Source organism: Sapajus apella, unplaced genomic scaffold (genome assembly GCF_009761245.1).
Source record: "Sapajus apella isolate SASKATOON/1434 unplaced genomic scaffold, GSC_monkey_1.0 scaffold4, whole genome shotgun sequence".
Classification (NCBI taxonomy): Eukaryota; Metazoa; Chordata; class Mammalia; order Primates; family Cebidae; genus Sapajus; species Sapajus apella.
The window spans coordinates 52485865-52508795 of NW_022436944.1; the positions used below are offsets into that span (position 1 = coordinate 52485865).

Sequence of the window (22931 nt, forward strand, 5' to 3'; positions counted from 1 at the left end):
TTTACACTACAAGCCTGCTTCCTGGCAACGTGCTGTCAATTGAAGAAAGGAAATAAGGAAATCTACTTCTTGAAGAGAAATCAAACCTCACCCCCACTTCTCTCTTTCTTTTTTTTTTCTCTGAGCAATGGTCCCCAGGAAACAAACCCACAAACCGCTGTCAAGTTTGATTCCTCTTTCTGGACTTACAGCCTTCCTGCTCCTCTGTGATGGCTCAGCTGACATACCACCTCTGCTATTCGTTTTCAAAATACATGTTGAGTCTTAGGACCGGAGGACGATTGAGGTTTTTCCCTTGTCATCTTTCTTTTCTTTTTCTTTCTTTCTTTCTTTCTTTTTTTTGGTGGTGGGTGGGGCCAAACCAAGAAGGAGACAGCAGGTCTGGGCCACCCCTCTCCTGACCCTCTGGGGCCATCTTCCTTCTGGCAATTCTCTTCTCCCATCTGTTTTCCTCTTGTTTTTGTTTTTTAAAAGAGAAGGGAAAAACAATCAAAGAAAGGAAAAGAAACGAAACAAAACAAAATTACATAAAACATCTCTGTGGCAAGGCTAGTATGGTAGAAAATGATGGTAAAAAATTATAGAAGTGCATTGATTCATGTGAGCATTCCATGTTTCCACACAGCTCTCGAGTTATGGAAGGAATACATAGTTTAGGCAATAGATGGTGGCACGAGAAGCTTCGTCTTTAGTTTTTAAATTACACAAAGTTTGCTTCTTCGTTTGGCAAAGGAGGGGCTCTGTTTTGGTCTTATTTGATTAATAATTTTTCCACTACTCATACATTTCAGTAAATGTTCACTGATCTTCAGTTTGCTCCAGATGCTGAGGAGAGAACTCTGGAGGCAACTGAGGGCTTAAACATTCCTGGTGGGGCTGCCAGGCTCTTCCTCAGCCTGGGAAATGCTCCCATTTCAGAGACAGCACCCTGCCCCGCCCCCCCCCCCAAATGGCTTCACACAGTATGTACTTCTGCAGCTTCCTAGGGCCTTCAGCACATGTGTCCAGCTGACTTCATTTAAGGGCTCTTTCCTGGATGATCTTCCTATGGATTCCAATGAGCAAAACCAGAGGAGCTGGGGAGGTCCACGTAGTGTATTTTTAAATTTTTCCATCTCTATGATCCAGGCATAGTTATGCAGGTTGGACACCGAGTTGTTTTTTTTTTTTTAATTTATTGAAGTATAATTTAAACAGCGAAATCTTGCATATCTTAAATGACATTTATACGTTTTGACAAATGTACATACACGGCATTATATTTTTATTTCACTACTCCAGAAGATTCCTTCATGCCCTTTCCCAGTCAATACCTCCTCGTCCCCAAGGGTACTTTTCCTCTCTCCATGGCTTAGTTCTGTCTGTTCTAGAATTTCCTGGAAATGGAATCACACAGTATGAACCCTTTTGTGTTTGGCTTCTTTCTTCCAACCCCCAACACGATGTTTTTGGGAGTCATCAGGTTGTTGCCGGTACCAGGTTAAATAGGATATCACTAACAGCGAGATAGTGTTAGGACGAGGACAATTTTTACCCCTGTTGGCCTCCAGGCCAGATACTACCTAAATGCTGGTAAGTGGCCCTCCCTGCCCTTCCAAGTGAGTCTCTCTCTGGGGCCATGCAAGTTCCGCTCCCAGAACCGCTTAGGCGGCCTCGGGCACCACCCAGATGGCCGCGGGGCCATCACCAGGTCGCCTCCCGAGAACAGCTGCCCCCTGCCTCCCCTCAGCCCCATTAAAACTCAAAAGGGAACTCTGGCCCCTCTGCCGATCAGAATTCAGATTCGCTTAATTCCACGCATCCAACTGCACACAACCGGGTGATGTTTTGGTGATCACAGATATGCCGAGTCCTTTACAAAACGTAAACAGAAAAAAAGAAAAGGTGAGTAAAAACCGAGGATCTCGTGGGCAGTGGATATCAGTCTTGGTTGAGCCAGGGATTCAGAATGAAATCTTTTCTTTTCTTTTTTAAATAAACAGAAGAGTCGTTCTCTGCTCCTCGCTCAGAAGGTTTCAAAGGTCGTCACACTGAAGCCTGGGGGCGTTCATCTCCCCAGCGGCCGGGAGAAGGGAGGAGGTTGGAGGGAGGAGGGAGGGAGCACACAAAAGCGGGCCGTGCTGAGAGGGCTAATGTTTCCTGTTTGCCTGGAGCCCCCTCCCCTGCCTCCCCTCCCCCAGCCCCCTCCCAGCACTCGGGCGGAAGTGAGTTTGCTCCTTTGGAGATTAAAAGGATTCCGAATTCCGATCAGTCCCAATAACCGGCGTACTGAAGAGAAGAGTAGGAGGAGGAGGAGGAAGAGGCGGCAAAGCAGAGAAAGAGGGGGCGCGCACGCGCGCACGCAACCCGAATTGGGGGAGCTGTGCAAAGCCCCAGGAGGCCAGGGCACGGCGGGAGCAAAGCCCGGTAGGCGCAGCGCGGCCAGGGCCACCCGCGTCCCGATCGGCGACTCGTTTCAGAAAGAAGATGACGCGGGCGAGAGCCGGCGGCATTGGCCACGCGGCTCCCGAGCTCGCCGCGCGGGGTTGTTGCTGGTTCCACTGATTCCAGCGCGCCCGAGAGGAGCCTCCATCCCCGAGGCTCAGGATCGGAGGGGGGACCAAGGCGAGGGCGAAATGGCCCGATGACAAAGGAAATGTGATCCCCCTTCGCTGCCAAGGTTTCAGAGAGGACGGACGTGAGGAGGAGGAGGGGCGCAGGGCGCGCGCGGAGCTCGGATAGCATTGCACGACGGCCCGCGCGGAGCGGGTACATCTAATATCTTCCTGCCGATGAATAATTCAGGGCGGCCCGCGGGGACCTGCGGCCCCGCGCGCTAAGCCGAAGGGGAAGAAGCGTGCGGGAGGCGCCCAGGCCCAGCGAGGCGGGGGCACGAGGGCTCCGGTCCGCGTGGGGCGCGCGTGCGTGTTGAGCGCGGGCAGCCGCGGCCCGGCTGGGCAGGCGCGCGGGAGACTCGAGGCGCGTGGGACGCGCGTGCGTACTGCACGCGTGCGGCCGCGGCTGGGCCACCACGAGCTGCAGCTGCTGCGGGGCCCACCGCCCTGCAGGGGAGGCCGCGCCTGACCGTGCGCAAGCCCCAAGCGCAGCACGCCGGGCCACCCAGGAGCCCCTGGCCGCCGCGTCATGCGGCGGGGCGGCCGGCGTCGCGCGGGGGGACACCGGCTTGGCGACGCGCCGCTCCCGCCTTTACTAGTTTGGGGCGCCTTCCCCTCTCAAGAACAGACTAAATCCGTTTAAAGAAAAGCAACACACCAAATACTCGTGGAACCAAATTCTGCTCTCGCCAGGACTGGGACTGCCCAGCGAACTCTCCTTTTGGGAACTACTTTCGGCTATCGCGAAGCGAAGCCCCAGCTGCTCCAGGGAGTCTTCTGACCTCCCTGCCCCCGCTCGCCCCTCGCGTGTCGGGGCTTGTTCTGGCGTTCCGTCTTCGGAAAGCACGCGGCCCCCAAGTTCTCCGGAGGAATCCGTGTCGCCGCTGGATAGTGGCATTTAATGCCTGCAGTGTCGGGGGTGGCAGCGCTCGGGCCGGACGTGGCGAGGCCAAGCGGGCAGCGCTGCTCTGGTGCCGACTCCCGGACTGCAGGCCTGATCGATGCATTTTTCTGAGTGAGTCGGTAGCTCCCCCACCCGCCTCGTCCGCTCTCTCCTCCTCCTCCTCCTCTTCCTCTCTGGTCTCCTCCCTCCTCCGGGCTGGGTTGCAAATGGCTTCGTTCCCCGAGACCGATTTCCAGGTCTGCCTGCTGTGCAAGGAGATGTGCGGCTCGCCGGCGCCGCTCTCCTCCAGCTCATCCGCGTCGTCGTCCTCTTCGCAGACGTCCACGTCGTCGGGGGGCGGCGGCGGGGCCCCTGGGGCGGCTGCGCGCCGCCTACACGTCCTGCCCTGCCTGCACGCCTTCTGCCGCCCCTGCCTCGAGGCGCACCGGCTGCCGGCGGCGGGCGGCGGCGCGCCGGGAGAGCCTCTCAAGCTGCGCTGCCCCGTGTGCGACCAGAAAGTAGTGCTAGCCGAGGCGGCGGGCATGGACGCGCTGCCTTCGTCCGCCTTCCTGCTCAGCAACCTGCTGGACGCGGTGGTGGCCACCGCCGACGAGCCGCCGCCCAAGAACGGACGCGCCGGCGCTTCAGCGGGCGCCGGCGGCCACAGCAACCACCGGCACCACGCGCACCACGCGCACCCGCGCGCGTCGTCCTCCGCGCCGCCACTCCCGCAGGCGCCACAGCCGCCTGCGCCTTCCCGCTCGGCTCCCGGCGGCCCGGCCGCTTCCCCGTCGGCGCTGCTGCTGCGCCGGCCTCAAGGCTGCAGCTCGTGCGATGAGGGCAACGCGGCTTCCTCGCGCTGCCTCGACTGCCAGGAGCACCTGTGCGACAACTGCGTCCGAGCGCACCAGCGCGTGCGCCTCACCAAGGACCACTACATCGAGCGCGGCCCGCCGGGTGCCGGCGCCGCGGCTGCGGCGCAGCAGCTCGGGCTCGGGCCGCCGTTTCCCGGCCCGCCCTTCTCGATCCTCTCGGTGTTTCCCGAGCGCCTCGGCTTCTGCCAGCATCACGACGACGAGGTGAGTGCGTGGGGGGCGTGTGTTTGTGTTCACGGGATAACCGCGGGTGTGTTGAACAGGGGTCGGTCCCCGGCCGGTTCCACGGCGAGGAGAGGAGGCCCTCTCCGGATTTGCTTTCTATTTCCTTTGGCTACGTGGCAGTCCTTGCTACCAGTGTAGATCATGACCTAGGAAGTATGTGGAATGCGTGTCGCGAGGGGCTCCGAAAAGTCCCATGGCGTGGGGTCCTCCCTTTTCCGATTGTCATTTCTGTGAGGCAAAACGCGGCAATCGTCTCCAGTTAGGCATGAGCTGGGAAGAGATCGGCGTGTGTGTTTGTGTAGACGTGGCCTCCTTGTGCGGGCACGCCAGAGGCCTCCCAACGTGCTGAGAAGGCACTTCTTTATTTTCAGATTTTTGTTTGGAAAACTCATAGATTGTTGCCTTTAAGTAGGGCGTGAGCCCGGAACAGATGTTTGTGTGGGTGAGAGCGTGGAGCGTGTGTGCCTCTGTGGACCTGGTTTCCACGTGCGCATTAGTGAGGGGAAGAATGTTTTTTTGTTGTTGGGACAGCATGGCAGTCCTTGCCTCTTTATGTTGGTTAAGAGTGGGAGCGTCAGTGGATCTTCGAGGGCCAAGGCTCCCAGTCTTCAGTCCTCCTCTGCGCGGCTGCTTCCTATATTGTTTAAAAAGCGTGTTCTGGCCCCTGAACTCTCCTAGCGTGAAATCGCCGTTCGGCCTCGTGGGCCCACGGCTGCACCCCGAGATAGAAGCGGAGTAAGGGGCCGACCATACCTTCACCCGCCTGAGTCTCTAGGGCCGCGCCCGCCTTTCCCGACTCCGCGCCGTACAGGAACCGGTTTCCCTGGTTAGGAGGTATCCCCATCCGGCTCAACCAGGGACTCCCAACTTGCTTGAAAAAGACCCAGCCAGCCATGCGCTGCTAGAACGCCGGAGTGCGAAGGGTCTTTGGGCTGCATCGCAATCCTCGGGTTCGATTTCGCTCTTTCGGCTGTCGAGTAAACGTTTCTTGCCTTTTTTTTTACCCAGTGTGACTCTTTCCTCCTTTCCACATTGGTGTTAACGCGAGTATCTTCTACTCCCCCGAACCCAATAAGGCAGGCCAAAAGTTTTGAGAAGCGGTCTCTGCCAAGGGGGTCGGTAGCTTACGCGATCTACCTGTAGACCGGTGAGAGAGGGTGTGTGTGTGACCGCTGCAGACTTGGAGCGTAAGCTGGAGACGGCAGAGGCTTTAAAAACCATAGTGGGGGTCGTAGCCTGTGTGAGCTGGCGAGTGGGTACTGAGCACCGCTAAGGTGAGCCCAGTGCCGCTGCTTTTTCCTCTCCTAACCTTTTATTTGGGGAGGAGGGCGGTGCTGTTGCCTGATGGCCTTTAGCTAGCTTATCCTGTTGGAAAAAAGTTGAAATTCTAATCTATTTCTGGGCATCTCCTTTTAAAAGTTCCTTCTACGTATGAAGTTAGGGAGTAGTTACCCTTTTTCTTGGTTTTTAAACTTTCGATGGACTCCTAGTTTTAACACACTATAGGAGCATATTCTTACCACTTTTAGAAAAAGGAATGATTGAGGTAAATACCGATCCAAATCCCAGGAACAGAAAAATGGAGCCAATTCACTTGCAGATTGGGATCAAATGCATGGCGAAGAGGAGGAGGCTGAATCCAGGAGAGTTTCCCTCCTGGGAGGTGCTTTTAGTTTAAATGTCAGTTTATATTTCCAGTTAAAGATCCACCTATATTTTATTTGGGCTGAAACAGTAGATGCTCAGTGTTGGCAGACTTGTAAAAGATTTATTCACTTTTAAAATTAGAAAACCCTTCAAACTGCATTGAGGAGTGTGAATTGAGAGCTGAAGCTCTCCCTTCAGCCTGGGAGGTACTCGGAAGCCCTTCAAATTCACTTTTTAGCATGTGCAGTGTCAGGTTGAAGTTACTAATAATCCTTGAAGAACATAAAATTTGCTCAGTTTCGAGCGAGATTCTACATCCTTTCTTTAGCTTTTTATTTAAAAAGAAAATTTGGAAATTAATTGTTTGGCTCTTTTATTCATTCCTGGATTTAGAGTGCTAGAAATTTGAGATTAAAGGTGACAAGCCAGTATTCTGAGTAGAAGACTAAAGTGTTTGGAGAGTAAGCACTACCAGGTAGTGAGGTTCGAATACAGTTCCACGCACTGCTTAAAATAATTCCTTTTCTTTGAAGGAAGTGATCCTTAACAGTTTGAGAATATCGTTCCTTTAAAAAGTCATCCCTCTCCGACTGGGAAGGAGCTTGAGGGCATTTGGAAGATGATAGATTGACCCATATCTTGACTGTGATATACTGAATGCCTAAATCCATATATTTAATGTATATACTATCTACCTCAATTTTTAGGATGAGCTCTTTAACTAAGTTGCTTCCCCTTGTCAACAGGCTCCATTAAATAATTCAGAGGACCTTTTCCTTTTGGTGACTAACGCCACCTGATCTTGGGAAGGAGGCCCAGACACCCTATGGTTTTTGTAGGGGCAGCCTGCAGGGTCTCTTGCCCAGGAGGAATTTCTTCCATAAGCATCGCCCTGGAAGTGACTTCCTAGGATTGGCAAATGAGGTGTCTTGTCTGAACAGTTGGCTTAAACAGTAGTGATGATAACCTGGAAATCTAAAAGGAAAGAGTTGGGTTTTCCAACGAAATAATGGGACTTGCTTGCTGCTACTGTCTTATCTGGCTCATTTCAACGACATAGTTGGGGTTTTCCTACTAGTTCTGTGCCTCCAGAGTCCAAAAGGCCTGCAGGCTCCGTGGCCCATCCAGCATCCCGCGGGTAATCCGAGGCCGCTGTCCCCGGAACCGCTAGCCGCGGGCCCCCTGCGTGTCGTGGGTCCCAGGAGAGGCGGGTGCAGGCAGAGCCGCCGCGGGCCTGCACAGCCCGGAGCCTGCCTCGGCTCTGGGGACTTGGCCTGCCCGGCGGCTGCTGTTCTCCCCTGCAGGGGTGTTCACGGCCGCTCTGGTCATGGAGAAGGGTCTTCGCTTCGAGTTTTGGGGGAAGAGTTTCACAACTTAGGAGTTGTGAGTGCTGCTCCATCTGCTCACAAGTGGCCTTTTAGTGTTGTTTTGCTTTTGGCACATAGGATGTGAGCCCTTTGCTGCCTTGGAGGCCACACCGGGAGCAGAAATCCTGGGTGTGTTCTGTGCCTAAGCCGGGCGACAGGATTCCGTGAATGGCGGGAAGTTGAGCAGGGTTTGATTTGAACCCAGGAAAGCCTCTGTCACTAGCGGTGAGGGGCAGTGGGGGTGACTTTGTTACCACCTGGGAAACTTGGTAGCCCACCCCACCCGAGGATGGCAATGTTTTTCCCAGTTAGGCGGGTCAGGGGTGGAATTTTCTGGAGTCTCTGGGTTGGAAAAAGGGGTACAGGTGTTGGTACAGCACATGCAGTGCCTGTGTTGGGCTTTAAAATGCGTCCTGGAGAGAGATAAGTTCTAGAATTCTAACCTGACTTGACCCTGAATATTGAGCACTCCTGGGACTGTCTCTTGGCAGGAAACCTAAAGTGGCTTCAGACACTTGAATCAAGGAGGTTTGCTGCCTAAAATAATCGGCAGTTGTGTGAATTTCTGTTCTGTATATCGTAAGCTATATTGTAAATGGGAATTGTACCCGTAAGTCACAGTAAATGGGACTCTACCTGTATTCAGCACCAGTGTATATTCTCTGTTGCCAAAGTCTAAGTTTTTTCAGGCCTGCATATTACTCAGTGTTTGCATGTTTATTTTAAAGTTTCATACATGTTGTTGTGTAAATTATAAAATTCATACCATAGTATTTTTAAAACCGTAATACAGATTTCTCACACTGCACGTCGAGGTAGTTCTCTTTTTCAAAGGTGGAAAATACAGTTATAAAGAACCCCTTTCCTATCTTTTCCATCTTTAGAAGTGATCAGATGTAATTAAGTCGATGAAATTTATGGTAAAGTTGGATAATTTCTACCAGAAATTGGGGTTTTAATTGGAATCTGATTCATATGTTAATATTGACAGTTTTTTTTTTTTTTAAAGGACAAGGGGAGAAAGTGAATAGAAATGGGTATTCTAGCATTTGTTACCAGTCTGCAACCTGCTCTACATTACTAGGTGAATATGTCCTCTGAGTGCAGACATCTCACCTGCTAGCCAGAAAACCAAACTTTATATGCCACGGAAATAATACAGAGGTTGCTGCTTTGAATCCAGTCCAGCAGGTAGACATTTGTCGATTGAAGGCTGTTGAGTTCAGAAAATGCTTGATAAAAATATATAGGAGGGTATGTTCGCTATTGATATGTTAATTGCTTAGCCTTGGAATATAATCTGTGGACTTTTAAAAAAAGATCAGGCTTAAGCTATATCCACTGAAGTGCATTGGATGGGATTTTTCAACATGGACCCTCAGGAAGTGGGCCATGGCTAGCTTGGCAAGCCTGTGCCGATGAGGTTGCCTTGAAGGCATAATCTGTCATAAACTGTAGTGGTAATATGGAGGCTGCTGTGGTATCAGCCCTGTCTGGGAACCTTTTGTGATTTGTTCAATTTCCTTCCTTTAAAACGATAAACTCCAGTGATTTGGGGATTGCATAGACTTGTCTTATTTGCAATTCTAGGAATATATGTTATAGAAAACAAGATATTTGGGAACAAAATGGGTACTTGTTCTGGACTCCCAGTTCTTCATTTGACAATACTTTTTGTTCTTTATCATTGACATTGTTTTCAAAATAGTTGTATTTGAGGTAGGGAAATTGCCAGGCACAGTGGCCCTTGCCTGTAATCCCAGCACTTTGGGAGGCTGAGGTTGGGTGGATCAGCTGAGGTCAGGAGTTTGAGCACAGGCTAACCAACATGATGGTGAAACTTTGTCTCTACCAAAAATAACGAAAAAAACCAGGCACCTACAATCTCACCTACTTGGGAGGCTGAGGCAGGACAATTGCTTGGACCCTGAAGGTGGAGGTTGCAGTGAGCCGAGATAAAGCCATTGCACTCTAGCCTGGGTGACTAAACCTGGGAGATGGAGTGAGACTCTCCGTCTTAGGGGAAAGAAAAGGGTTAGGGTTAGGGCCTGTAATCCCAGCACTTTGGAAGGCTAAGGTGGGAGGATCACGAGGTCAGGAGTTGGCGACTAGCCTGAACAAGATGATGAAACTTCGTCTCTACTAAAAATACAAAAATTAGCCAGGCGTAGTGGCCGGCGCCTGTAGTCCCAGCTACTCGGGAGGCTTAGGCAGAAGAAATGCTTGAACCGGGGAGGAGGAGGTTGCAGTGAGCCGAAATTGCGCCACTGCACTGCAGCCTGGGTGATAGAGGAAGACTGTCTCAAAAAACAAACAAAAACAAAAAAAAGCGGAAATCTTCCTAAAAGTGTTTGAAGATTGTGTAAAAATTGCCTTTTCCCGGTCTAGTTCGCCCTCTCATTGTATTATAGCTACTTAATACTTTTAGTCCTTGTCTTGTGCATTTATTCAGCTCCTTAAATCCTTGACCTCCCAGGCTCAGGAGACCCTCTTGCCTGTCTCCCAAGTAGCTGAGACTATAGGCCCAAGTCAGCACACCTGGCTAATTTTTGTAGAGACAGGGTTTCCCCATGTTTCCCAGGCTGGTCTCGAACTCTTAGGCTCAAGCGACCTGTCCGCTTGGGCCTCCCAAAATGCTGGGATTGTTACAGGCATGAGCCACCTCGCTGCGCTTGTCTTTTTTTTTTTTTTTTTTGAGATGGAGTCTCGCTCTGTCACCCAGGCTGGAGTGCAGTGGCGCAATCTCGGCTCCCTGCAACCTTCGCCTTCTGGGTTCAAGCGATTCTCCTGCCTCAGCCTCCTAAGTAGCTGGTAATACAAGCGCGTGTCACCACACCTGGCTAATTTTTTTTTTTTTTTTTTTTAATTTGAGATCTGTGTGCCTTTATTAACTGAGCCACTACTTGAGGGGGATGAAGCGGGTGGTCCCGGTACCCGGACGGCCGTACTTCACGGGCTTGTAGGTAATGGAGAACTCGCCCAGGTAGTGCCCCCGACTTAGTCTGCAACTGGTTGAAGGTCTTGCCGTTATAGACGCCCGCTCTGCTGCCCACCATCTCGGGCAGAACGATCAAGTCCGCCGGTGCGGGACCACTTCCGGCTTCTCCATGGGCGGTGCCGCCGTCGTGGCCTTGCGCAGGCGCATCAGCAGCGAGTGCTGCTTCCGCCGTAGTCCCGGGTTCAGCCGCCACTGCTGGCGCACACTGTACAGCAGCATCAGCTGCTCGTAGGGCATTTCCAGCAGCTGGTGCAGGTCCAAGCCGCGATAGGTGAACTTGCGGAAGGTTCGCTGCTGCCTCTGCTCTACCTCTACCATCTTGCCAGATCCTCAGAACTAAGACTGTTCTGGTCCGTGCTTGTGCAGTTACCGCGAGAATTAATTTTTTGTATTTTTAGTAGAGATGGGATTTCATCGTGTTGATGTTCTTGATATCTTGACTTTGTGACCCGCCCGCCCCTTCCTCCGAAAATGAGCCCACTACACCCCGCCTAGATAGTCGTTTTCTAAAAGGATATCAGGAGGCTAAAATGTCTGGTTTCCTCTCACGTACTGCTTAACATAGATGCAACTTTTTCCTCACATTTAAAATTATGAGCATAGTCGAACTTTTTGCCTTTTAATTCAACAAAAACGAATAAATGTGCATATATAGTAAGGGAGTTAGCTCTTGTGGAAACTATAAATGAGGTGAAATGGCTAAAATGGTTTTGTGGAAGTAGTTTGCCACGGTAAAACGTGTTTTTTCCTAGTTCTAAAGAAATTTTCATTAAATAATTCTGTAGCTCTAAACTTTACCCGCTCCAGGCCGGGCCCAGTGGCTCATGCCTGTAATCCTAGTACTTTGGGGGACGAGGTGGGTGGATCAGGTCAGGAGTTGGAGGCCAGCATTGCCAATATAGTGAAATCCCGTCTCTACTAAAAATACAAAAATTAGGTGGGTGTGGTGGCAGGCGCCTGTAGTGCCAGCTACTCGGGGAGGCTAAGGTAGAAGAAATGCTTGAACTGGGGAGGAGGAGGTTGCCTTGAGCTGACATTGCCCACTGCACTCCTGGGTAACAGAGGAAGGCTGTCTCAAAAAAAAAACAAAAAAAAAACAAAACGGAAATCTTTCTAAAACTTTGAAGATTGGGTAAAAATTGCCTTTTCCCAGTCTAGTTTTCCCTCTCACTGTATTATAGCTACTTAATACTTTATTAGTCCTTTTCTTGTGCATTTATTCAGCTCCTTAAAGCCTTGACCTCCCAGGCTCAGGAGATCCTCCTGCCTGTGTCTCCCAGGTAGCTGGGACTATAGGCCCAAGTCACCAGACCTGGCTAATTTTTTGTAGGGACGGGGTTTCGCCGTGTTTCCTAGGCTGGTCTTGAACTCTCAGGCTCCCAAGAGGCTGGGATTGAATCTTAGAGGCATGAGCCACCTCGCTGTGCTAGTAATTTTGGTTTTGTTTTGTTTTTGAGATGGAGTCTCGCTCTGTCACCCAGGCTGGAGTGCAGTGGCGCGATCTCTGCTCACTGCAACCTTCGCCTTCTGGGTTCAAGCGATTCTCCTGCCTCAGCCTCCCAAGTAGCTGGTACTATAAGTGCATGCCACCACACCTGGCTAACTTTTTGTATTTTTTTTTCTGAGATCTGTGTGCCTTTATTAGCTGAGCCGAGTATTCGCGGGGGATGAAGCGGGAGGAGTAGATAGCCCCGATATCCGGACGGCTGTGCTTCACGGGCTTGTAGGTGATGGAGAACTCGTCCAAATAGTGGCCGATTATCTCCAGCTTGATTTTCACCTGGTTGAAGGTCTTGCTGTTGTGGACGCCCACCATCTCGGGCCGAATGATCATGTCCGCCGGTGCGTCTTCACCGGCTTCTCCATGGGCGGCGGCGCCTTCACGTCTTTGCGCAGGCGCATCAGCATCGAGTGCCGCTTCCGCCGCAGGCCTGCGTTCGGCCGCGGCTGCTGGCGCGCACTGTACGGCTGCATCGACTGCTCGTAGGGCATGTCCAGCAGCTGGTGCAGGTCCGCGCCGCGGTAGGTGAACTTGCCGAAGGTTCGCTGCTACTTATCCTCTACCTCTGCCATCTTGCAGGATCCTCAGAAAAGAGTGTTCTGGTCCGCGCCTGCGCAGTTATCGCGAGACTTAATTTTTTAAATTTTTAGTAGAGACGGGATTTCAGCATGTAAGGATGTTCTGGATATCCTGTGACCTGCCCGCCTCTTCCTCCCAAAGTGAGCCACCGCACCTAGATAGTCCTTTTCTAAAAGGATCTCAGGAGGCTAAAATGTCGTTTCCTCAAGTACTACTTAATATGGACGCAACTTTCTCCTCACATGTAAAATTATGAGCATAGTCGAACTTTTTTGCCTTTTCATTAAAAAAGAAAAACGAATAATTGTGCATATATAGTAAGGGAGTTAGCTCTTGTGGAAACTGTAAATGAGGTGAAATGGCTAAAATGGTTTTGTGGAAGTAGTTTGCCATGGTAAAACATGTTTATAAATTTTCCTAGTTCAAGAGAAATTTTCATTAATCCTGTAGCTTTAATATTTAACCACCTCGAGGCCGGGCCCAGTGGCTCATGCCTGTAATCCCAGTACTTTGGGAGGCCCAGGTGGATCACAAGGTCAGAAGTTTGAGACCAGCCTTGCCAATATAGTGAAACCCCGTCTCTTGTAAAAATACCAAGTTAGCTGGGTGTGGTGGCGGGCGCTTGTAGTTCCAGCTCTTCGAGAGGCTGAGGCAGAATTAGTTGAACCCGGGAGGTGGAGGTTTCAGTGAGCCGAGAATGCGCCACTGCACTCCAGCCTGGGCGACAGCGAGACTCCATCTCAAAAAATAAAAATAAGGCTGGGCACAGTGGCTCACACCTGCAATCCCAGCACTTTGGGAGGCCGAGGCGGGTGGATCTCGAGGTCAGGAGTTCAAGACCAGCCTGGCCAACATGGTGAAACCCCCGTTTCTTAAAATAAATAAAATAAAATAAAATTTAACTTCTCCAAATTATTTCTGGTGCTAAAAGTCACATGGTTTGCCATTTCTCAATCCAGTTCTCCACACAGGACAAGGTTTATTTTGTCTGTATTCATTCTTAGCAAATAAAGGACCATTTCATGTCATTTTGACACTTAAGTAAAAGGTTGATATTCTATGCCATGTAGGCTGTTTCAAAATACTGCTCTTCCCCCCTTCTCCCACTCCCACCCATGAAACTAATAAAGGTTAAAGGCCTGCCTCACTAAGGCTGTTTTTGCTAGATCTAGAAGAGAGGAAGAGAAAGATAATGATAAAGAATTACACTTGCCTTGAGAGTGCAAGATGCCACCCATTGAAGCCCACTGCTCCCGCTTTTCTTCTTGACCTTTCGAGCATTGTAGCTTGCAAGCTTGCAAGCTTGATCCATCTTTCCTCTTCAGCTGATGCGACCTACTGCTTGTTCAATACTAAATTACTCTCCTCCTTTTGAGGTTTTGTCTGTACTCACGAACTGAGTTGACTCAAACCAGATTGATTGTTTTGACTGACAAGACCCTGACTTGTCAGCTTAAAAAGTGGTAGTAGGGCCCGGCGCGGTGGCTCACACCTATAATCCCAGCACTTTGGGATGCCAAGGCGGGTGGATCAGGAGGTCAAGAGATCGAGACTATCCTGGTCAACAAGGTGAAACCCCGTCTGTACTAAAAATACAAAAATTAGCTGAGCATAGTGGCGTGCACCTGTAGTTGCAGCTACTCAGGAGGCTGAGGTAGGAGAATTGCTTGAACTCAGGAGATGGAGGTTACAGTGAGCCAAGATCACGCCATTGCACTCCAGCCTGGGTAACAAGAGTGAAACTCTATCTCAAAATAATAATAATGATAATAATAATAAAATAAAATAAAGTGGGAGGAGTAGGGGGCCTAATGGTGTCTCTTTACATTTGAAACTGTTTGACATAAACTATATTCCAAAGTAAATCTTTGACTCTCCGATGCCATCTCTTGCCTTCCTCATGCTGTAGATAAATGCAGTTTGCTTACAACTGGCTTTGAAGGTAGAATGAAATGAAATGGAAGATCCCACTCAACTCCCATCCAGGCGGGGCACGGTGGCTCACGCCTGTAATCCCAGCACTTTGGGAGGCCAATGCGGGCAGATCACTTGAGGCCAGGAGTTTGAGACCAGCCTGGCCAATGTGGTGAAAACCCATCTTTACTAAAAATAAAAAAAAGATTAGCTTGGTGAATCCCAGCCACTTGAGAGGCCGAGGCAGGAGAATCACTTGAACCTGGGATGCGGAGGTTGCAGTGAGCCAAGATTGTGCTACTGCATTGCATGTCAGTCTGGGTGATAGAACAATACTGCGTCTCAAAAGCAAAAACTCCCATCCAAACCTGAGTTTTAGAGATATTCATATTAGACTTAGGCTAATAGTTTGTTTTATTATCCTTAATTAATGTAGATTTTCTATTGATCCTAGATGGTTCCTAACCTGAACTTTAATTCCCATCAGATGAATGTTTTTTTAAAAGAGTCTCTTGCTCTGTTGCCCAGACTGGAGTGCATTGATGGTGTGATCTCAGCTCCCTCCAACTTCTGCCTCCTGGCTTCAAGCTGTTCTCCTGCTGTAGCCTCCTGAGTAGCTGGGACTGCAGGAACGTGCCACTTACTTAGCTGACTTGATTTCTGATCCTTAAGATGGGTGTAATAGGGATGGCTACAGATTCCATACCTATTTATGAAGAGCTCTTTTATATGAAGATGCTTTGAACGACCTAGAAAAATTTATATTGTAATATATGTGCCCGTAACTGTAAATACAATGAAAAAATTTGGCTTCAACTTTTCCTGCAAGTTGCAGCCAAACAGCTAACGTTGCTTTTCATGAAATTATAAATAATGTTGCTTATATTACCTTTTTTTTCTTTTTTTTTTGAGACGATCTCACTGGGATTCCCAGGCTGGAGTGCAGTGGCGTGTTCTCGACTGAAACCTCCGACTGCCAGGTTCAAGTGATTCTCTTGCCAGAGCCTCCCCAGTAGCTGAGACTACAGGCGTGTGCCACCATGCCTGGCTAATTTTTGTATTTTTAGTAGAGATGGGTTTTACCATGTTGGCCAGGCTGGTCTTAAATTTCTGACCTCAAGTGATCTGCCCACCTTGGCCTCCCAAAGTGCTGTAATTACAGGCATGCACCCACTGCATCCGGCCGCTGTCTTTTTTTTTTTTTTTTGAGATGAGGTCTTGCTCTGTCACCCAGGCTGGAGTACAGTGGCACAATTTTGGCTCACTGCAACCTCCACCTCCTGGCTTCAAGCAGTTTTCCTCCCTTTGCCTCCTGAGTAGCTGGGACTACAGGTGCGTGCCACCACGCGTGGCTAATTTTTTTTTGTATTTTTAGTAGAGATGGGGTTTCACCGTGTTAGCCAGGATGGTCTTGATCTCCTGACCTTGTCATCCACACGGCCTCGGACTCCCAAAGTGCTGGGATTACAGGCGTGAGCCACCATGCCCGGCCTCGTTATCTTCCTTAAAATATCTTTTTTGTTGATAGCCAAGCAGTATTTGATGCCATGAAATAACTTGGGCAGTTCCTCATTGCTGATAGAACTTGATGTGTTAAAATATGCCATCAAAATATTTGAATACCTGTTTCTGCTCCATGTAAATTGTCCTCTTTGGTAAAGATGTGTAAGAGCAGTCTGCGTCCTGTTCCTTGCTTTAGTCTTGTGGTTTGACTGTTTGGGAATATAAAACTGAAAAGGAAAAGGTGAACTAGGGGGAGGGGATTTCCCTCTATGGTAACTTTATATGTGGCACACATATGTGTGGTCGCAGTTACTCAGGAGGCTGAAGTGGAAGGATTGGTTGAGCTGGAGGTGGAGGTTACAGTAAGCTGAGATCAACCACTGCATTCCAGCCTGGGTTGCTGGAAAGTGAGACTCTGTCTCAAAAAATAAAAATGTAAAAATTGGAACTTTTACCTAATTTTTTCTAATTCTTTCAATATCCCTAAGGAAGATAGATATAAGGGTTCCCTTCTCTTCTTCCCTTCCTAGGGGATATATTATAGATACATTGAAGAAATAATTGGTGTATCAGGGCCAGAGCCAGATTAATTAATAGATAATGTAAAGAATTATTGACTGGGCTGGGCGCACTGGATCACGCCTGGAATTATAGCACTTTGGGAGGCCAAGACAGATGGATCACGAGGTCAAGAGATTGAGTAAAATTCTGTCTCAAAAAAAAAAAAAAAAGAAGAAAGGGAACAGCCGTTTTATTTACTTTTTATTTGTTTATTTATTTTTAAAAGATGGTGTTTCACCATGATGGCCAGGTTGGTCTTGAACTCCTGACCTCAGGTCATCCACCCACCTCGGCCTCCCAAAGTGCTAGGATTATAGGCATGAGCCACTGTGCCTGGCTCGAAACAGCCATTTTTGTTGTCAAACTTGTTGATTGTAATTAACCCAGCTGAAGTAAAGATGAAATAGGAGTACAGAGTATCATAATTTGTTTTTCTTTCTTTCTTTCTTTTTTTTTTTTGAGATTGAGTCTTGCTCTGTCGCTCGGGCTAGAGTAGAATGGTGATCTCTGCTCACGACAACCTCTTCCGCCTCCTAGGTTCAAGTGATTCTCCTGCCTCAGCCTCCAGAGTAGCTGGGATTACAGGGGTGCACCACCACGCCCAGCTAATTTTTTATATTTTTAGTAGAGATGGGGTTTCACCTTGTTGGCCAGGCTGGTCTCAAACTCCTGACCTTGTGATCCGCCCGTTTTGGCCTTCCAAGGTGCTGGGATTACATGAGTCAGCCACCACTGGACCCAGCCTCTGGTATCGTAACTTCTATGAAAAGTCATCCGAATTTCTTTGAAAAAACTGATTAAGCCCTGAGGAAACGGCAGGGAACAAAATAGCCCCAGATCCCTGCCCTTGTAGACTTCATGCAACCAATTTGGGATAAGATGATTCCCTGCTTTTGCTTTGTGCTTAATCTGCTTCTGGCTCTGGAGTGGAGGCTGCCATTGTTGCACGGGGGAACATTGGAACCCCCTGGGTATCTGTCTCCCTGGTGTGAGGTAAGACATTGAGTGCCTGATAGTTATAATCTTGAATGAGATGGGGAGGTTGAGTACAGGCTACAGGAGTACTAAGTACCTTTCTTTTCTTTTTCGTTTCTTTTTTTTTTTTTAAACTCTCAGGCTAAAGCGCAGTGGGAAGAACCTGGCTCACTGCAGCCTCGACCTCCTAGGCCTGAACAATCCTCCCACTTCAGCCTCCTGTGTAGCTGGGACAACAGGCGTGTCCCAAAACGCCAGGCTAATTTTGTAATTTTTGTCTTTGTAGAAATGGGGTTTTGCCATATTTGCCCAGGCTGGTCTCAATCTCCTAGGTTCAAGCATTTCTCCTGCCTTGGCCTTCTGAAGTGCTGCGATTACAGATGTGAGCTACTGTGCCTGGCATTTTTGCACATTTTGACAAAGCATGTGGGCCACTACCACAGTCAAGATGCAGAACAGCTCCATCAGCCCCAAACTCCCCTTTGCCAGCCCCCAGTAGTCAGCCTCATCTCCCCAGCCTCAGCCGCTGCTGATGTGTTCTCATTCCTATGGTTTTGTCTTTTCTGGAGTGTCATAAAATGGAATCACATGGTGTGTAGCCTGTCCAGTATGAGTGAGAGTGATTCTTGATGTTGCATGTATCAGTTTCTCCCCTTTGTTGCTAGGGGGTTCCCCATTGAATGTGTAGACCACACACAGTTCATGCATCAGTTTTAGGACATTCATGTTTCCTGTTGGAGAAGGAGTGATTATGATTTTCTTTTCTTTTTTTTTTTTTTTTTTTTAAATGAGACGGAGTTTCGCTCTTGTTGGCCAGGCTGGAGTGCGATGGTGCGATCTCGGCTCACCCCAACCTCCGCCTCCCAGGTTCAAGTGATTCTCCTGCCTCAGCCTCCCAAGTAACTTGGATTACAGGCATGCACCACCATGCCCAGCTAACTTTTTGTATTTTTAGTAGAGACAGGGTTCTCCTTGTTGGTCAGGCTGGTCTCGAACTGACCTCAGGTGATCAGCCCACCTCGGCCTCCCAGAATGCTGAGATTACAGTGTGAGACACTGTGCTTGGCCATTGCTTACTTATTTAAAACAAAGTCTATTAATTACTTTAATTTTCCAGGAAAAAAAAAAATTCTCACTCTGTTGCCCAGGCTGGAGTGCAGTGTCATGACTGTAGCCTCAATCTCCTGAACTCAAGCTAACCTCCTTCAGCGCAGCTTCCCAAGAACCTGGAACCACAGGTGCTCGCCTGGCTTAATTTTTAAAATTTTGTAGAGTTGGGATCTTGCTACATTGCCTAGGCTGATCTCAAACTCGTGGCTGGTCTTGAGTGATCCTCCCACTTCTACCTCCCAAAGTGCTGGGATTATAGGCCTGATTCACCTCATCCAGCCAGTGACTATTTATTTTAATGCCTGGACTACTTGTGGTGCTTTGTTTTGTTTTGTTTTAAGATGGGGTTTCACCATGATGACCAGGATGGTTTTGAACTCCTGACCTCAGGTGATCCACCCACCTCAGGTTCCCAAAGTGCTAGGATTACAGGCATGAGCGACCACACCTGGCTGTGGTGCTTTGTTGAGTGTGGGTCACTCTTGCTGGAGTTCCTGTTTTCATCTAGGACATAAACTTGTGTGACATTGAGCCTCAGTTTCCTCATCATTCTGTAGGGAATGTTAACATTTGCATTAGACTTTCTAGGGCTGCCTTTTTTGTTTGAGAATCAAATGGAATATTTTCTGTACTCTGCCCTATTTATAAATGAAGACATTTATGTAGAAATTGAAAGGGAAGGAATTCATGTGGGGACAGTGCTGCATGAGGCTAATGGGAGCATTGGTTTCCCCCCCCCCCCCCCCCGCTATCCTTGATCTTTAAAAAAAAAAATGGGTTTTTGTTTGTTTTTAATTTTCATTTTCTTAATACAACAGGTTTTTTCTTCGTTTCTGTTGTTAGCTTGAAGAACCCTTAGGGATTTAGAGGAATATTCCAAGAGGAAAATTAGTTTTTTTAACTTAACTTGATTTTAAAAACCACATAGGTGCTGCAGACACAAAGAAAAACCACAGCTTTGTTCAGCTATAGACTGACGTAAATATTTAGAGCTTTGGAGTTGGAAGACTCTTGGAAAGGGTTCCCTCCAAGTGTAAAGAGGGAAGGTTTAAGTGTCTGCACTTTTAAACTGAAGTTTGGTAGGTGAAACAGGGTGATTGTGTTTGTGGTTTTTTTTTTTTTTTTTTTTGAGGGGGTTTCGCGCTCGTTACCCAGGCTGGAGTGCAATGGCGCGATCTCGGCTCACCGCAGCCTCCGCCTCCTGGGTTCAGGCAATTCTCCTGCCTCAGCCTCCTGAGCAGCTGGGATTACAGGCACGTGCCACCATGCCCAGCTGATTTTTTGTATTTTTAGTAGAGACGGGGTTTCACCATGTTGACCAGGATGGTCTCGATCTCTTGACCTCGTGATCCACCCGCCTCGGCCTCCTAAAGTGCTGGAATTACAGGTGTGAGCCACCGGCCCTGATTGCGTTTGTTATGGTGATAAATGGAAACCATTTTAAGAAAGGATTGCAAATCCTCTCATAGTGGGAGATAGCGATTAATTCTGGACGATGTTTGCGACTTGACACAACAGCTACAAACTTCATGTTAAGTGTGTTGTGCAGTAGGTAAATCCTGCCTTGCCTTGATTGAGATCCTACAGCTGATGTTGTTACCTGTCTTCATCTGCAGCTTTTATTGTCAGTTTATTTAGGTAGATTATGTGTAAATTGTTTATTACATACACAAATGCTAACAAACACAGGCATGTAATAAAAGGCATTTAAATATACCAGGGCTTCCTAGACCAGGGGAGTTTTAATTCTAGTATAGCCAGTTTTAAAGTTGGAAAATGAATATTTCCTTCTCTCTCAGAAGGAGGGATGGTGTTCACATTTGGCGTTTTGAGCATTCGTATTGTCTAGGGTCTACTACAGAATTTGAGCACAGAATTTTTCTGAATTTAATGACATTCTGCCCGGTTCATCAATGCCTTTTTGTCCTAGGCTTGTGGAACTTAGTTGTTCCCCAGAATTTTGTTTGCTTGTTGAGATGTAAAACCAATTGTCTTCATCATAAAAAAGATATGGAAAGCATCAAAAAAGGTATGAAAAGTCATGTGCAAGATGAAATTATGAAAATGAGAAGAAGGTGATATTAAGCCCTGGTTTTGGAGAAGAGGTTGGGTTTCAGGCTCTGTTGGGTTCCCCTCATTGGCATGTTAAGGACATTGGACAAATCAGTTTTCCATGTGTAACGTGATGGCTGGAGTGGGGGTAGAATGTTCAAGGTGTAACAGTTCTGTAGTTTCAGCAGGCTAAGAAACATTCTCATTTTAATTCCTTGACAAACCTATTTGTAAATATTTGTAAATGTTATCGCTATGCGGGAGTCCTCTCCCCCTCTTAATGGTAAAAGCAGATAGTTTAGCTCACTGTGAACAGAAAAGAGGAACCCAGATGAATGAATGCTTCATCAAAACTTTAAAAACACTTGATAGGGGTGAAAAAGGGAGGGAAGGGGTAACAATTTTATTTTAATTATGTGTTTAAAAGAGGATGTTTAAGGGTTTTGGGAAAATGTTTTATTTAGAATTCACACGCATCACTTCAGGTTGTAATTTTTCTGAGTATGTCTATGCCTGTGAATATAATATTTGATATTTTTCATTTCTCCTGTCACCATCCTTGGTCAGCTTGTAATTGCTGGATGAATAGAAAACAGATTTTTCTCAATGATACCTTTTATCCTAGGAAGTAACTTTAGTTAACTCTAATCCTGATTTAATTATATAAGTAATATATAAACCTATTTTTTGTTTGGATTATCTGTACATTTTATTTTTAAAAGGTACCCCCGTCCCATTTCTTTCCAAAGTGTATGGTGTTCCATTGGGTTCCTTTCTAGCAACCATTTACATACACGAGCATATATAGGTTAGTCTTAAAAACATGTACGGATGCTACCCTGTATGACTTGCTGCTGCTCATTACTTGCTCTAAACTTGGCCTTTATGGTGTGAAATTTATTTTGCCTTTCCCTACTTTTGATTGCCTCTATATTTGGCTGTTGCCAGCAACACACATCCTTGTGTCCATGTTACCCCCTCTGTTATAGAGGGGAGATCCTCCCCTCCCCCCACAGCTCCCCCAGCAAGGAGATCTCTAGAACCCTGGAGAGGCACATTTGAAATGTTAATAGATGCCAGCACTTTGCTCCTGAGAGCTTGCCTCCCGCCGGCCACATTTCCTCCCTCCCCACCCTTCCCTCATTGCCATCAATCTAATGGGAGAAAAAAACCGCTTGTCCTGTTGTTTTACTCTTCATTTCTGCAATTGCTGTGAGGTATGTGTGAACTTTTCATTTGTTTATTGGCCATTTGAGTTTTCCACCTGAATTCCCTGCTCCTGTTCCTGGCCTGATTTCTTGGGTCTAAAAAAAAAATTCAGTTTGTAGGCATTTTTGATAAATACTGATTACTAGTTGTGCGTTACAAAGGATTTCTCTGAGGCCGTAGTTACATTTTAAATTTTACTGTGAAAGACATTTGCTTTCTCTACATTTTGTGTCTTTAGGTCCCACCTTAGAATATAAATATAGTCTTGGTATATCATACAAGGTGGGATCTAATTTTATTTAGAACAAATGATGAGCCTATGTCCCAACAGTTAGTGAATGGTCCCTTGTCCTTTCTTGTACCTTCGATTTCAGGGAAACCATTCTGAAAATAGCGTTGGCTGTGAGTGAAGAGCAGGTATATGAAGGCCCTTAACTTGTGAATGCCAGTTGGCTTGCAATCAGTTGAGTTGTTCATGCTTTGTGGTCATATAGTGGTTAGTAGGTATTATACTGGTAGCTATTAAGGAAATAGTCTCTGCAGACGTTCAGTTTATTCACAGCAGACAAGTGATGATGCTTGTATTGGTCTAGGTCTTGTTATAAACCACCAGTTCCTTCAGCATGTACCTATTTCTCAGCTGGCTTCTTTCTGTACAGAATTTCTGTCTTATTGGTGCCTCTCCCTGCCCCCCCATTTGTATCTTGTTCATCGGTTTTTTTTTGTTTTTTGTTTTTTTTGAGACGGAGTTTCACTCATGTTACCCAGGCTGGAGTGCAATGGCGCGGTCTCGGCTCACCGCAACCTCCGCCTCCTGGGTTCAGGCAATTCTGCGTCAGCCTCCTGAGTAGCTGGGATTACAGGCACGCACCACCATGCCCAGCTAATGTTTTTGTATTTTTAGTAGAGACGGGGTTTCACCATGTTGACCAGGATGG

At 47.9% G+C, this 22931-nt stretch overlaps 1 protein-coding gene and 2 pseudogenes across 1 annotated transcript; all 3 read right to left on the minus strand.

The window, feature by feature from the left end:
* Window positions 1-2203: 2203 nt before the first annotated feature.
* On the minus strand, window positions 2204-2967 carry LOC116543320. Its single transcript, XM_032268797.1, has one exon. The coding sequence runs from the start codon at window positions 2752-2754 to the stop codon at window positions 2248-2250; it is 507 nt and encodes a 168-aa protein (XP_032124688.1). The 5' UTR covers window positions 2755-2967; the 3' UTR covers window positions 2204-2247.
* A 7493-nt stretch (window positions 2968-10460) lies between these two features.
* Window positions 10461-10907, minus strand: LOC116543327 (annotated as a pseudogene).
* A 345-nt stretch (window positions 10908-11252) lies between these two features.
* Window positions 11253-13158, minus strand: LOC116538206 (annotated as a pseudogene).
* Between the last annotated feature and the right edge of the window lie 9773 nt (window positions 13159-22931).